We start from the raw sequence: 13,555 nt of genomic DNA, 5'->3' as shown, positions 1-13,555 counted from the left end.
TGATTTAACACAAAACTTGTTTTCCATTTGCTGACCTATAAACAAACTATCAAGTGAGCAGGGCAGCAGTACTAAGCTCTCAAGTCTCAATCAATAACTAAGTAACATCCTATGAAGAAGAGATGAGCCAGGTGCTGTGAGAGATCACTAACAATGTCACTGTGACTTTAGAGAGATATGAACAGTTTTTAGAACAGTTCATACAAAACTAGGTGTTATATTCAGAAGAACGAAGTGATCTGTATGCAACTCAGTAAATATAAAATTACATTTTGTTCATTAAAGGTGAATAATGCACTCATTTTAATTTATAGCTATGTTTACATAGTAGTCAAGGAATCGTAATAAAAATCTAGTTAACAAGTCAAGGAAAAACTGTAAGTTATTAGCCAACAGGAATTATACTACTTCTAAAATGTAAACTCTTTTACATAATAAGTAATACAGCCAGTAGCAATGCTCTGGTGCAGCTGTTTTAACACAAGCCATTTTGCTATGAAGTTCTGAAAATTATTTATACTATAGCAGTGTTTCCCAAACTTCTTCCTTAAAAGAACACTTTGTATTTAGTAGAGTATTTAGCAGAACACTTTGCTTTTTGTTTTTAGAGAGAGATCAATTCATGTGGTGGCCTACCAGTTAATTTTTTCAGTAGTTCTAGGAGCACCTATACAGGCCTCGAGGAACACTAAGGCTCAGCAGAACACTGTTTGGGAAACACTGTACTATAGTATATAATGACATCTATCAGTCTTCTTTTTCTTGCTTTAATATTTAGTTGGAGACACCATAAATTAAGTATACCATTTTTTTTTTCAGTGAATAAAAAATTGCATCAGTTTTTGTTTCTGTCTTTGTTTCATTTTGTTCTTGGACAATACCATCCCCCCCCGCCGAAACCCACACATTATAATGTTAGTAACATAACAATAATTAAGCAAACTTAAATCCCAAATCCTAAGGAAAAAATAACTATTTTTCTTTACACTTAATCCAGTCTTACATGTTTTATTATATAATATATAAATGTTAGAATAGGCAGAGGACTCTCATCACAAAATCAAAGTCTTGTATTTTGGTCAGGTGATACATAAGGAAACCCAATGGAGAACTCACAACAACCAAGAAATATACCATCTCTATGAAGACCCCTCAATAGTTACATAGTAACGGAAATAAAAAAGAACAGATTACATTAGCAGGTCACCTAATTAGGAATGCTGGAGAACAGAGGAACAAATATTCTTCACTGGGAAAAAACAAATGGCAGTCACCCCAAAGGCAGACCATGAGTATGATGGCTTGATGATGTAGCTGCAGATCTAGAACAGCTAAGAGTCCAGACATGGAGATGTAAAGCCCAGGATAGATCAGATTGGAAAGATGTGCTAGAGCTGGCCAGAGCCCTCCATGGGCTGTAGTGCCACTGAGACGGATGGATAGATACATGCAAATAAAGCAAAAAAAAATTTTTTTTAAATAATGAGAAGCTTAAAATTGAACAATACCTTCAAACTTCTGAATCTCTTTATTCTTGGCAGCAGCTTCCATAATTTTCCCAGTGAAGTCGTCATCCTCATCATCTTTCAGAAGAATGTCATCCTCAGTGAAATCAAGGAATGGTCCGAACTCTGAATTCTTCTCTCCATCTTTTGGTCTTGCTGTAATAAAAACAAGAAAATTGATCAGTGTCTTGGTTGTGTTACAGCTCAACACCAGTACCCACAGAAACTACATATTCTTCAAACAAATATGAGATGACTTACTACGCAAAATGAAACCAATAAAATAGTGAATAGAGAAATTACTTTTAGTGCACAGCTTTACCTTTTTGTTGGTTGTTTCCCTTTAGTCTCAGATCAGACAGCAGAGCATCATCGTAAGCTGTGGACTGCTTGGCATCTTCTTCTACATTGATCAGGCTGGGAGAGTTACAAAGAAACTTTTGAGATGGTACCTCTGTATGTCCCATACACTAACTATTTACTGCTCAATCGTAACATCTCTAATAATAAATTGTGTCCAAAGGGAAGCTAATATCCTTGGTTAATTTTGAAACCAGAAAAACTGACTTTGATATTTACATTAAATACATTTTGTCTTTCAAGCAGTAGTGTTTTACCTTAATATAATGTATAGGTTTAAGAAATACTATGTAAAAGTATTTGTCCAAACGTTTTACTGAAGTTACATTTTTAGAAAACTGATCAATGTAAGTCACAGTATATTTAGTGGCTCAAAATTCTTAACTAAAAGATCCATTCCAAAACCAAAATATTTTTTTTTACCAAAAAGCCCATTAAAAAAACAACTAAAAAAACGTCTTAACAGTAGAAAAAAGGAAAAGAAAATTCATGCTGAAAGAGGAAAACAAATGGAAACCCAAGAAAATAAAAGTAGTTTCCAAAGTATTAAGTAGAAAACAAAACTGTTGACACACCATAACAGAATAGAAGAAATAAAACAATAGTCATTACAAAGAGTCTGTGCAATAGAGAGTACTTACTAAGTTATTAAAAAATAATTATGATTGTATATTAAAATTTCAATATCATTTAAAATCAAATAACAATCTTAGTCTTATCAAAATACTCTATTGTGCACAGACTTTTGCATAATCAATGCATTATAAGCTCTTGGAGTGTTGTAAAGAAAATTGTTATAAAATTGTTATTTTATAATATTGTAATTTTAGAATGTAAAATATTGTAGGTACTTATAAAACTGAAATATCTTTAAAATTAAGAACAATTTATTTAGAAACTTAGAATAGAAATAAATAAAATGCACCATTATATAAATAATATATTTTTAAATGAAAATACTTTTAAAATTATATATAAATGTATATGCTATATATGTTAATATTGTAATGACATTGAAATACAAATTTCTTTAAATAAATACAACCGAATGATAAATGAAAATATATAAAAATTAATTTTAAAAAAGCCCTTTGAAATATAAATTGAAGAACAGCTGAATGCAGAGCTGGACTGGGTGAATCAAGTTTAAAAAAAAAAGTTACTCAGATCACCTTTCATCCTCAGAATCATCGACATTATATTTCTTATATCTACTGTCTTCGTCATTATCTTGATCAAAACTTCGGAGTGTACTTGTGGACGCTCTGTCAAAACTGGCACGGGATGACGAGTTTGTCTTCTTTTTTGAATCATAGTTTGATTCTTGACCTGAGTTGTCTGACCCCAGTCCTAAGAGATCATCCACATTTGATTGTTTATTTCCAGACTCTGAAGCCAGACCTGAAGCTTTTTTCCAGTAGCTGGCAGAGGAATCTTTTTTAAGCCAGGGGGAGTCTGTTTTGAGTTTTTGATCTGACCATGACCTGGAATCTTTTGAACCCACACCAGAATTGGAAGAAAGGTTATCTGGGTAGAAATCTCTATGGGCATCAGGTTTTGCCGGTTTGTCTTCCTCCTCGTCACTCGAGCTACAGTTTGTTAAAGTTAGTACAAAAAGTACATAAAACACATAAAAAAAGCATTAAAATTGGAGTAAGCAATTAATTACAAAAAAAAAAATATAAAGAAGTATAAATATATCAATTGTGTTAGCTATTTTTTTAGCCAGTCAATACTAATTAAAAGTTGCTGGAGATTAAAAGCTTTAAGATTTTTTTGGGCATAGTCTTCAAAGTAAGAAAGTAGCACACATTTTTGCTTCATCATTCAAAATCCTAAATTCAATTTTTAAATGAGATATTTAATTAATAAAATCTTGAAAACAATTTATTAATTCGTTGACTTATTCAGAAGTTATGAAAGGCCAACATTATTAAAAAAAAAGATAATTTAAAAATAGTAAAAAATGTTAAAATGTTAGTCTTAAAAATAAAAGCACCATTGAAACTTTAAATATTAATATGTTAAGTTTTTTTGTTTTTTTTACTCATATCACATAACATAAAAGAAAAAAAAAAGAAGATATGCTGTTAAGTGAATTTCTACACAAATATGTATTTCTACAGTTAGGATCCAGATTTACTAAGCCTCCAATTTCAATCCAACAAACTAACTTTCTAGATGGATAATAGTTACACAGAAAATACTAATTTAGAATAAAAATAGTCTATTTTTATATTGTAAATACATGAAAACAATCTTGAAATACACTCTACATTTACTCTAAGGCTCTTTGAAAAGATAATATTGTTGACATTTATTTTTAAAAAGACATTATTTTTTTGTTTGTTCATCCTAGGCTAAACATTTTAATGTTTAATTCTAATAGGTGTATAAAAAAGCATATTTATTAAGCAAAAAAGGTATTGCCTCTTATATTGAGTATTGGAATGGCATGTTAGCTCAATTCAAGATAGCAGTTCTCAAACTATGGTGCGAAGGTATTGTTCTGACAATAGGGACCAGGAATACATGGTGCCATGATTTGGAAGCAGATAGGCAAGACGTGGGGACAGTTGGAGAGACTTGTCCAGACAGAACCAAGATGTCTGGAGGAAGCTGTTTGGTGGCCCATGCCTATGTGGCAGAGATGAGACGAGATATTTTAATATTAATCAAGTAAAAATGATCTTATTACCAATGTTTAAATACTTTTCTACATTTATTTTATATTCGTTGCTTCCTCTTCTATTTAGGGCATTTTAAAAATTATTATGTCTTCACGAGAGGCGCATGCAACAAGATTGACAAAAGCCTTTTGTATAAGAAGACATTTCAATTCAATATGCTTGCTTCTTTCTATGCCTTAATTTTTCTACTAGGATGAAGTGTGCCCACTCCAGATTCCAGGAGCATGCTGAAAAATACTTGACAACCTTACAGTGCTCCCCTAGGCCCAGATTATATTATATTTCATCTAGATGGCAGTGACAGGTTTGAGAAACAACAAAGAAAATAAGTATCCAATAAGCTGAACATTTTGTGGCAAAAAGAACAAAAGAAGCATGCTTCTCGTACAGGATTACATTATTCCAAGAGAGTCGATTGCCAGAGTTAAGAATGGAGGCTGAGTACATCTGAATCACACTTAAAACACAGAAATGACATCTGATAAAAATATTTGCACAAAGAAACATTTAAAAAAACAAAAAGCCAAACTCTACCTATGGTCTTGATCATCTGTTTCTCTATCTGACTGATCTTTATTGGATGTCTCTAGTGCTAGTTTTTTGCTAGTTTCTGTCAGCTCCTTAGTAAACAAAAGAAAACATTGTTTTCAATTATTACCTGAACCATTTTTTTCTTTTTTCACAAAATATATTTAACAAAATGTTTAAACATTTAATGGGTTATTTTTTTTTTAACTGATTAGAAGTCTATTGATTTTCATCTTTGCAATTTATTCTTTGATTTGACATGTCAGACAAGATCAAAGATCTCTGCTCTGAGCAAGCTAGCTGATGGGATCAATGTAAAATATTTTAAATAAGCTTTTTTTAAAATGATATTTCCTGATCTTTATGTTTTGTAGATCAATAGAAATAACAGGGCCAGCCCTAGGTGTAGACAAACTTTTAGAGGAGAAAGTGAAGCTTGTGACCAACGTTATTGTTGGAGTACACTAGGTTTTAAATAAATTGCTAAATTATATTTTTTTTTGCTGTTTATTTTATATTTTTCTAATTTATTTGGGGCCATCAAACTCACTTTGCCTAGGGCATCCAATTATCTAAGGCCAGCCCTGGTAATAACCTAGGCTCATTTCTGTCTTATTATTATCTTGATAATGAGAACATTCTATATTTTTTTATGGTTCAAAGCAAAATTAAATTTTCTAACTTGAAATTGAATTCAACATAGGCTTACTAACCCTTAACATGTTGAACTCATAATACTGATATCCTTTGAAACTCTCTGCCACGGCAGACATGGTCCTGGAGGTCTTCTCCCAGTAGTGAAGCAACATAGTCTGGTAGTTGGCCAGGACATGAGAGAACATGTTGCACCGGCTAGCAGCCAGAAGGTCTACCTTTTGCATCACATCCAGCTTTAGCTTGTCAAACCTGGCTTTGGTTTTACGTACTTGACTTTGAACCTTGGGATGGCAGAAATTATTTTTGAAGTTGAGCCACTTCTAACTTTAAATAAAGAGTTAAATACATTACATAATATGATTCAGCTAAACTAAAAACAAATACTTTGATCAACTATGATAATAATAATAAAGGGTTAGGATTTATATCTTAAGACAGTAGATTCTAAGCCCTTTTTATGAAGTCCAGACTATATTAGTAGCTCATAATTTCATAAGTATTTTCAGAAAAGTTTGATAACAGAGCCACAGAAAAAGAAAAATCTTTAGTCTGCCTTCAGTGGGTGATACAAAACAGTATGCTGCATCTACAACACTACAAGTAATATTGTTAAATAAGAAATTAAGATATCCACTTTGATGAATCAAGTATACCCAGTAAACAGATGAAACAACACGTCTCAAACACAATTTCAAACATGGGGAAGAAGTGGTAAAAAATCATTCAGATAAACCAAAGAAGTTTTGATTACCAATGTGAAAAAGCATTTTGTTTAAATACATTCTTAAGTCAACCAGCTGTAAGTAGCTGACATCAGATGTGTTATGGCATGATTAGGAATTAGTTATTTGCTTCTGAAATAAGGGAAGTTTTGACTTTGAGATAATGACGTGACTAGTAAAAACAAGACTAGGTTTTAGGGGGGATAGCGAAATATCAGAAGATGAAAACAGACTACTTTAGGGTGCCTTAGAAATAGGAAGCTTGTTACGAGCGTAGAGAGATGACATTTGATGGTTCCCTTTGTTGCTATTAAACTTCTTGATCAGTATCAGCGTCGACTAACTTATATTGATTGTTAGGTCTTTCGCTAATGTTATTGGATTTCATTGAGTGCTACCTAGGTTTGGTTTATCTGCATTAGACATCGCAGAAGCGCCTAACAGTTGGTATAGGCCCAAAATCATAGAAAAACAACTGAGCTTGATTTTATAAACTATATTGACCTTAAGGTTTTCCAATAAGACTATGTCATTAACATAGTTATGTGTAAAAAGTGATGGAACAAGACAAAGGCAATCAAACAACATTTTGCCACAATTTCAGTCATGCCATGTATAAATGTATTTACTTTTCTAAACTTTTCTAGCTGTTTAAACATGTCTGGATCCAATTCCTCAGAGACATTCTTCATCCACAGTAGCGCACCCCTGTACTCAGTCCTTGCACTCTCCATTCTATTTATAGTCACCAATGTGTCAGACACTGCTCTGTAACGGAACGTCTCAACCTCCTGATACAATCGACGCAGGGGATTGTGTAGAGCTAGCCTGGTTATGGAAAAAATATTTATCCTTAATTTGTATCATAAATTCTAAAGGAATATTTGATAACCCTTCTGGGAAATAAAAAAAAAAAAAACTTTTCTAGAAGCTTCGAAGTAATAATTTTAGAGATTATTACAATCAATAATTTGAAGTCATAAAATCATTATTGCCAAGTCAAGAATTGTATCTCGATTTGTTGAACTCAACATCCTGATGATCAAAACTTGACAAATACTTAATGACTATGCTAGTGTCAATTTTGTTATATCTTGAGTAGAAGTCATGTGAAATGTGGCAAATCCCAACTCAAACTGAGTTGTAGCTGAGCACTTACAGGCAGCACAGAAACCTTCTCCTAGATAACTCCATCCCACCTGTCTACAAGAGAGATTGGACCATATCACACTGAGCATTCTATAGTATGAAGCATGCACTATACAAAAAACTGTTACAGAACAAACCTTTCTTGGGCTGAATTGCTCTCTGCTTTACCAACAGCTCCCATCATTTTTCCTGCCCTTGTTTTATCCTTGTTGCTGTGAGCCTTGAGTAGTCTACCCATGGTATTCTCTTCTTGAGAAACAACTATAATTAAATTAAAAAAAAAAAAAAAAGATATAGAACATTTTACAGTGACTAGTCAAGAAAACTTTTGAAAGGATATTATACTACATTCAAATGTACATTCTATGGCTTCTATACAATCAAATTACCACAAAGCCTGTCTTGATATTTTTCTATGACACGCAAAAGTTCCATACTTGATCTTTGAATGGCTTTAAATACCTTGATAATAGGAAATCAAAATAATTTTAATTGACCAAAAACAAAACAACAAAATTACAGTATTACATGTCATGAGTGAGTCTATGTCAGTACTTTTACTGTTGCTAAAAACAATGCACAATATATTTATTTACAAAACTTACATAATCTCTAAACTAAACTAGGTCACTACACTATACATTTTACTTTAGTAAAATATAAGTAGTTCATTAATCTTGTAAATAGGAGAAGACATCAGAGTCAGCAGAGAAGCCAGCTGCTATTGTTGCTGATGTGGATGTTTGCCTTGTAAACTTTTAACACTTGAAGTTTTAAGCTAGATGCTATTTGACTGATTCATTTTAATATTTGAGGTTGCATTGGGAAGTTAGGATATAGATTACATCTCATCCTAGATCTTATAGTCTTAACAATGTTAGGAAATCCAATAACATAGGCGAAACGCCAACAAGATAAGTTAGACTTGACGCTGATAATCAATGTTAAATAAATTTAATAATAACAAAGGGAACTGTCAAATGTCATCAAGCTAAATCTCTACCTTCATAAAACTGTGCCTCTCTCTAAAGCCGTCATAAGTAGTCTGTTTACATATGTTTATATTTTGCTATTCTTCATAGAAACCTAGTCTAGTTTTTACTAGTCGCGTCAATGTCTCTAATTCAAAACTTCTCCTATTTACGAAAAAAGTAGAAAGTTCCCCTTTCAGACCTTGTGGTCTATAGGGCAGATGATGTTAAGGTCATATGTTTCTGTGGCCTACAGTTAACAAGGGTATATATGGCCAGCACAACGACCAACCACCATTACTTTTCCCAAACTAATGTCAGATACCCATTAGAGCTGGGTGGGCTCAGAGACACCCAAAGATCCCGAAATTAAAAATCCCACTCTTCATCAGGATTCAAACTCAGGACCCCCAGTTGGGAAGTCAAGCACTTTACCGCTCGGCCACCATGCCTCTAGGAAACAAATAACTAATTCCTAATCATGCCATAACAATCAACCCCTATGGCCTACCTCAAGTTTAGCATCCAGCTGGGAGTCAGAGGCCACAACATGCTCATCCTCCTTCTTGCCCAGCTTCTTGATGACAGCTTGCTTTGTGGTCCAGTAGGTCTCCTTCATTTTGTGCAGAGTAGACGTGTTGGTATTCTCCACAAACCTGTCATAATTAGAACCAGAGTAGCCATACATCCTGAGGATAGAAATAAGAGATCTATCAAAAAAAAAAAGGAGGGGAAAAATCTTGATGAAAAAGAATCTATAATATTAAAAAAAAAAAATATAATATATAAAAAATTTGGGTCATCTTTAAGTGAGCAAGGTAAAGATAAAACAAGTAATAAGATCACTTGATGTTGAAATAAAAGAAAAAATTTTAAAGAAAAATTTAAGAGAAATGATTTTAAAAATTGATCTGCATAAGAATAATTAAAATGTTCTATTCAAATCCAGTATCATTACAAATTCACACAAAAGCAATAGGTTTATTTGTTATTCTAATATTATTCTCATAATTAATATTATTGATGCTCGCTCAAAAAGGTCTTCCTAGAATCTTTACCATCTTCAGACAATGCAGCCTGCACTGGACTGGTCATGTCCACTGGATGGAGGATGAACATATCCAGGAAGTTATTCTTTATGGACAAGTGAGGACCATAAAGAAAACTGGTCGTCTCACCTCCAATATGTGGGTGTAATCAAAGAGGATTACAAAAGCAGTGGACATTGATGTTGACTACTGGGAGACATAGCCATAGACTGCACTATAAGAACAGAGATAGTGACCAAGAAAGCTACACACAGTGAAAAAGCTTTGGTCTCAGCTCTATAAGAAAAGCGGGTCAGATGAATACCACCTTCATATGTGCCAAATATGAACAGAAATATTTCTCCAGAATAGAGCTCTGCAGTTACATGAAAAAAGTATTGTACAAAATGAAGCAAAGTTGAGTAAGAGGTGAACAATATTCTCATTTTATTACTTAAAGAAGGTGCTAATCCTTGAAGTGTAACAACTGTAAAAGAGTATTGTGCAAATTTTCTTTTGTCCTCTCTTGAAGTAGTTTTAAGTTAGTTGGTTAATTGAACTAGTCCCTCAGTAAAGATAACGAGTACCAGTAGTGATTGAAACTAAAATATTTTAGAAGGATATCTGCACCTTTTACTGTTGGCATTTATTACTCTCTGTAAGATTTATCTTAGTCCAATACTAAGGAGATAGTGTAAGGTATATTTAGGGAGGTTTGATTATGATTTAGTTTACAGTACATGACAGAATGTAAAGTTAATAACAATCATACGATCTTATGAATTAAGGGTTAAAATCAGAGCAGTGTGCATTTCAGTTACTTATTAAGTATTTTAAATAATCAAGTTAATTTTAGCTACTTTTCAAAACTAATTCATTTTTCACCCATTGGATTCTTTCAAGCAGAAGACCTTAACATTATCTGCCCTAGATAGACTGCAAGGTCAGAAAGGGGAACTTTACTTTTACTTTACTATTTCAAGGGCATAGCACTTACGACATTGTGAGTTAAGGTCTCCCTCCACACTTGAACAAGTATGACAGGTGTAAATATTTTTTAAAAATCAATTGTCCTTTTGTATTGAGAAGTCACTGATACCTTGGGGATAAAAGAAACTGAAAGTCTATAAAAAATATCAGAATCAATCAAAATTATATTATATAAATAACATATTGGTATTGATTTTTGTTGGTGATATATTTAAAAAATGTTTATTTCAATTTGAGAAAAAAAAAAGGAATATACGTGTATTTTCTCTCAAGCTGATTACAGCCATAATTATATCTTTTTATCACAAAACATTTGTAAGTAAGATAGTATAAAGTTTAATCATATTCATATTCCATAACAGGGTAGTGAAACACCAATGAGCAAAATGAATATAATTATAATTCCATCAAAACTTGGAAAATAATTATGTAGAGTCTCTACTAAAGAAAGAGTTAAAGTTAAGTCATAATCTAGATTATAATAATAAGATACTGATAGATCATAGAAAATGAATTCCATCTAGAAATAATAGAAGATGTTATATAATATAGATCTAGATTCTAGATCTAGAACTAGAGATCTGTATAAGTATAAAGAGTTGATGATGTTGATCAAAATCTGATCATCTGTTAAATAACAAATAATCATTGAAAATGGATGTCATGTTTTCATGAGTCAAGTCAACTGTCAATCAAGTCAATGACTTGAGTTTGAGTAACTTGAGTGAGACCTCAGTTCAGTTAAGGTCAACTGACCCAGGCCAGCTAGGGCTAGACTCAGAGTTAGACTCAGCTGGTAGAGTGACACTCAGTCACTCACTCGACTAGGCCTAGCCCTAGAATCTAGATCTACTTAGAATCTTAGATCTAGTACCTAGATCCTAGATTAAGATCATTGACATTATGATTTAAGTTTTAAAATCAGTCTAAGATTTAGACAGATACTGAGATAGACTAGCAACAGTAATTTAATTTATTACTAATTTTAGTATCATAGTAACTCGACTAGATCTAGGTAAGATACCATAGTATCATCATGACTAAAACTGTCCAAAGATAGTATGAAATGAATTATGAATAGACTACTAATACATAGTAGTAGTAGTACTATGAGTATGAGTAACTATGACAGTATCATAGATCTAGTAATTCTAGTTGGATAGATAAAATTAAAAATAGATTAATCATTATGATTACTCAGATTTAGATTAGACTAAAGACTTAATTAGAGTATTTAGACTTAGAGATCTAGACTTAGACTTTTAGAAGTTTTAGATTTTTTTAGATCATAGACTAGATCATCATCATGAGACGAGTGATTTAACTGATTAGTCTTAGTTAGTAGATCTAGTCTAGATCTCGAAAATATCATTAATATGGCTAATATGGGATTGATCTCTGGATCTAGCAGCTAATCTAGATTCTATACTAGATAAATTATACTCAAGAATTGTATGATTACTTTTAACGACTTAACGCCAATTCAGAGAAATTACTTTATTAATCTATAATTTGACTTGAAAATATAATAATCATTAAATGGTAGCCATGTTTTCAATGACGAGAATTTCCGCAATTTCGCCTTTTAACAATAGATTAGGACATTAGGTACATTATATTGTGAAATATTCGCATTTTAAAAATTGTTCTTATGATAAAAAATTTTCTTTCGTTAACTTGCGCTTACCAGAGGCGTAGTTAGAATAGCTGTGGCCCGGTGCACGGCACTTCATTGACGCCACCTTTTTTCATTGAACCCGGGCCCATACGGCACTTTAAAACAAAGTTGAAAAATAAAAGTTGTTATAGGCCTATGTATTAATTTAAATGTATCAAATTCTTTTATAATTTTACATAGTATTGTGTTATTATATTTCTCTCTCTCTCTCTCTCTCTCACACACACACACACATACATACATACATACATACATACATATATACATACATACAACTATTCACTATTAATAGTAGCAAACTTTAGTAGGGTAGGCTACTGTCTGTCATATTTTGAACACATTTATGCAAACGGTTTTTGATTTCTTGTCAAAAGAAATTTTGTTTTACATTTGTATTGCTAAGTTAAATAAGTTCTGTCATACTAACTACTACATTTACTTTTTTTTGAAAGAGAAAAAATCTATTTAGTATGCATTTAAGTTGGACATAATTTAAAACAACAATTAATAAGCAGTTTTTCATATTATCACGTGAACTGCAGTGCAATCGGGAAAGTGTAGTACACCGACTAAATGAAAAATTAATTTAAAAAAATTTTTTTTTGCGAATTTTTTTTTTTTTTTTTTGAGGAATTAGAGATGACCATTTACAAAGCAATTAGATCAATTAGATATTCATTATAAGACATCAGTTAGGCTAGGTTCACATCTAACTTCACATTCACTTTCACCTATCCTTTGGTTTGCTGGACCGCTGGTGCACCACACACGATCTGTCAACCATCTTTCTCCATTCTTCTGTCATTTGTCTTTGATCGAACTTAATTCTGATGCTCTTTCTGAAAATATTGATACCTGCCTTTTTACCTGTCTGGGTGGACCACTTCGGGGGTGGGGCCGATTTTTAGTTTGTGTTTCCAAACAAACTGTCTTTGTAACCTTGTTTAAAATAGATTCTTGTTTGTCAGGTACAAGAAACAATGTGTAAAAAAATTGTACCAGACATTCAGACAGAGTTGATATAAGCTTTGTAAAAAAACAATGTTATCAGAACTAGTTACTAACAGCTTCCCTTTTTTTTTTTTATAAAATTCTTTTCTATCTTCTATAACATCAATCAATAAATAAAAAAAAAGATTTGCGTACCTAAAAGCAATAAGATCAAATATCAAGCATAAATGAAAAAAAAAGTATTAACACATGTTTCCGCTGGGTTTCGAACCCAGGACCTTCTACGTGTTAGGCAGATGTGATGACCACTACACTACGGAAACACA

The 13,555-nt window shown here is 32.3% G+C and overlaps 1 protein-coding gene and 1 non-coding gene across 5 annotated transcripts in view; both read right to left on the bottom strand.

Annotated features, from left to right (window-relative positions):
- Positions 1-12,374, bottom strand: part of LOC106068786 (islet cell autoantigen 1-like) — a 30,182-nt gene extending 17,808 nt beyond the window's left edge. The window contains exons 1-11 of one of the 4 annotated variants that reach the window (XM_013228260.2): positions 12,288-12,374; positions 10,608-10,709; positions 9,094-9,271; positions 8,001-8,073; positions 7,749-7,872; positions 7,092-7,290; positions 5,797-6,021; positions 5,090-5,175; positions 3,038-3,454; positions 1,828-1,922; positions 1,509-1,661 (exon numbers count right to left, since the gene is read on the bottom strand). In XM_013228260.2, coding sequence (XP_013083714.2) covers positions 1,509-1,661; positions 1,828-1,922; positions 3,038-3,454; positions 5,090-5,175; positions 5,797-6,021; positions 7,092-7,290; positions 7,749-7,872; positions 8,001-8,073; positions 9,094-9,271; positions 10,608-10,612 — 1,555 coding nt within the window. In that variant the 5' untranslated portion in view covers positions 10,613-10,709; positions 12,288-12,374. Of the gene's footprint in view, positions 1-1,508; positions 1,662-1,827; positions 1,923-3,037; positions 3,455-5,089; positions 5,176-5,796; positions 6,022-7,091; positions 7,291-7,748; positions 7,873-8,000; positions 8,074-9,093; positions 9,272-10,607; positions 10,710-12,062; positions 12,148-12,287 lie in introns of those variants that run through there. The other 3 variants (XM_013228259.2, XM_056013999.1, XM_013228262.2) reach the window with 3 other exon arrangements.
- A 1,105-nt stretch (positions 12,375-13,479) lies between these two features.
- Trnav-aac (transfer RNA valine (anticodon AAC)) lies at positions 13,480-13,552 on the bottom strand. The gene has a single exon. It is a non-coding gene; the product is annotated as a tRNA-Val (tRNA).
- Between the last annotated feature and the right edge of the window lie 3 nt (positions 13,553-13,555).

This window comes from Biomphalaria glabrata, chromosome 16 (genome assembly GCF_947242115.1).
Source record: "Biomphalaria glabrata chromosome 16, xgBioGlab47.1, whole genome shotgun sequence".
Lineage (NCBI taxonomy): Eukaryota > Metazoa > Mollusca > Gastropoda > Planorbidae > Biomphalaria > Biomphalaria glabrata.
Note: the sequence above shows the minus strand (reverse complement) of the source record. Positions and strands in the feature narration are given on the sequence as shown.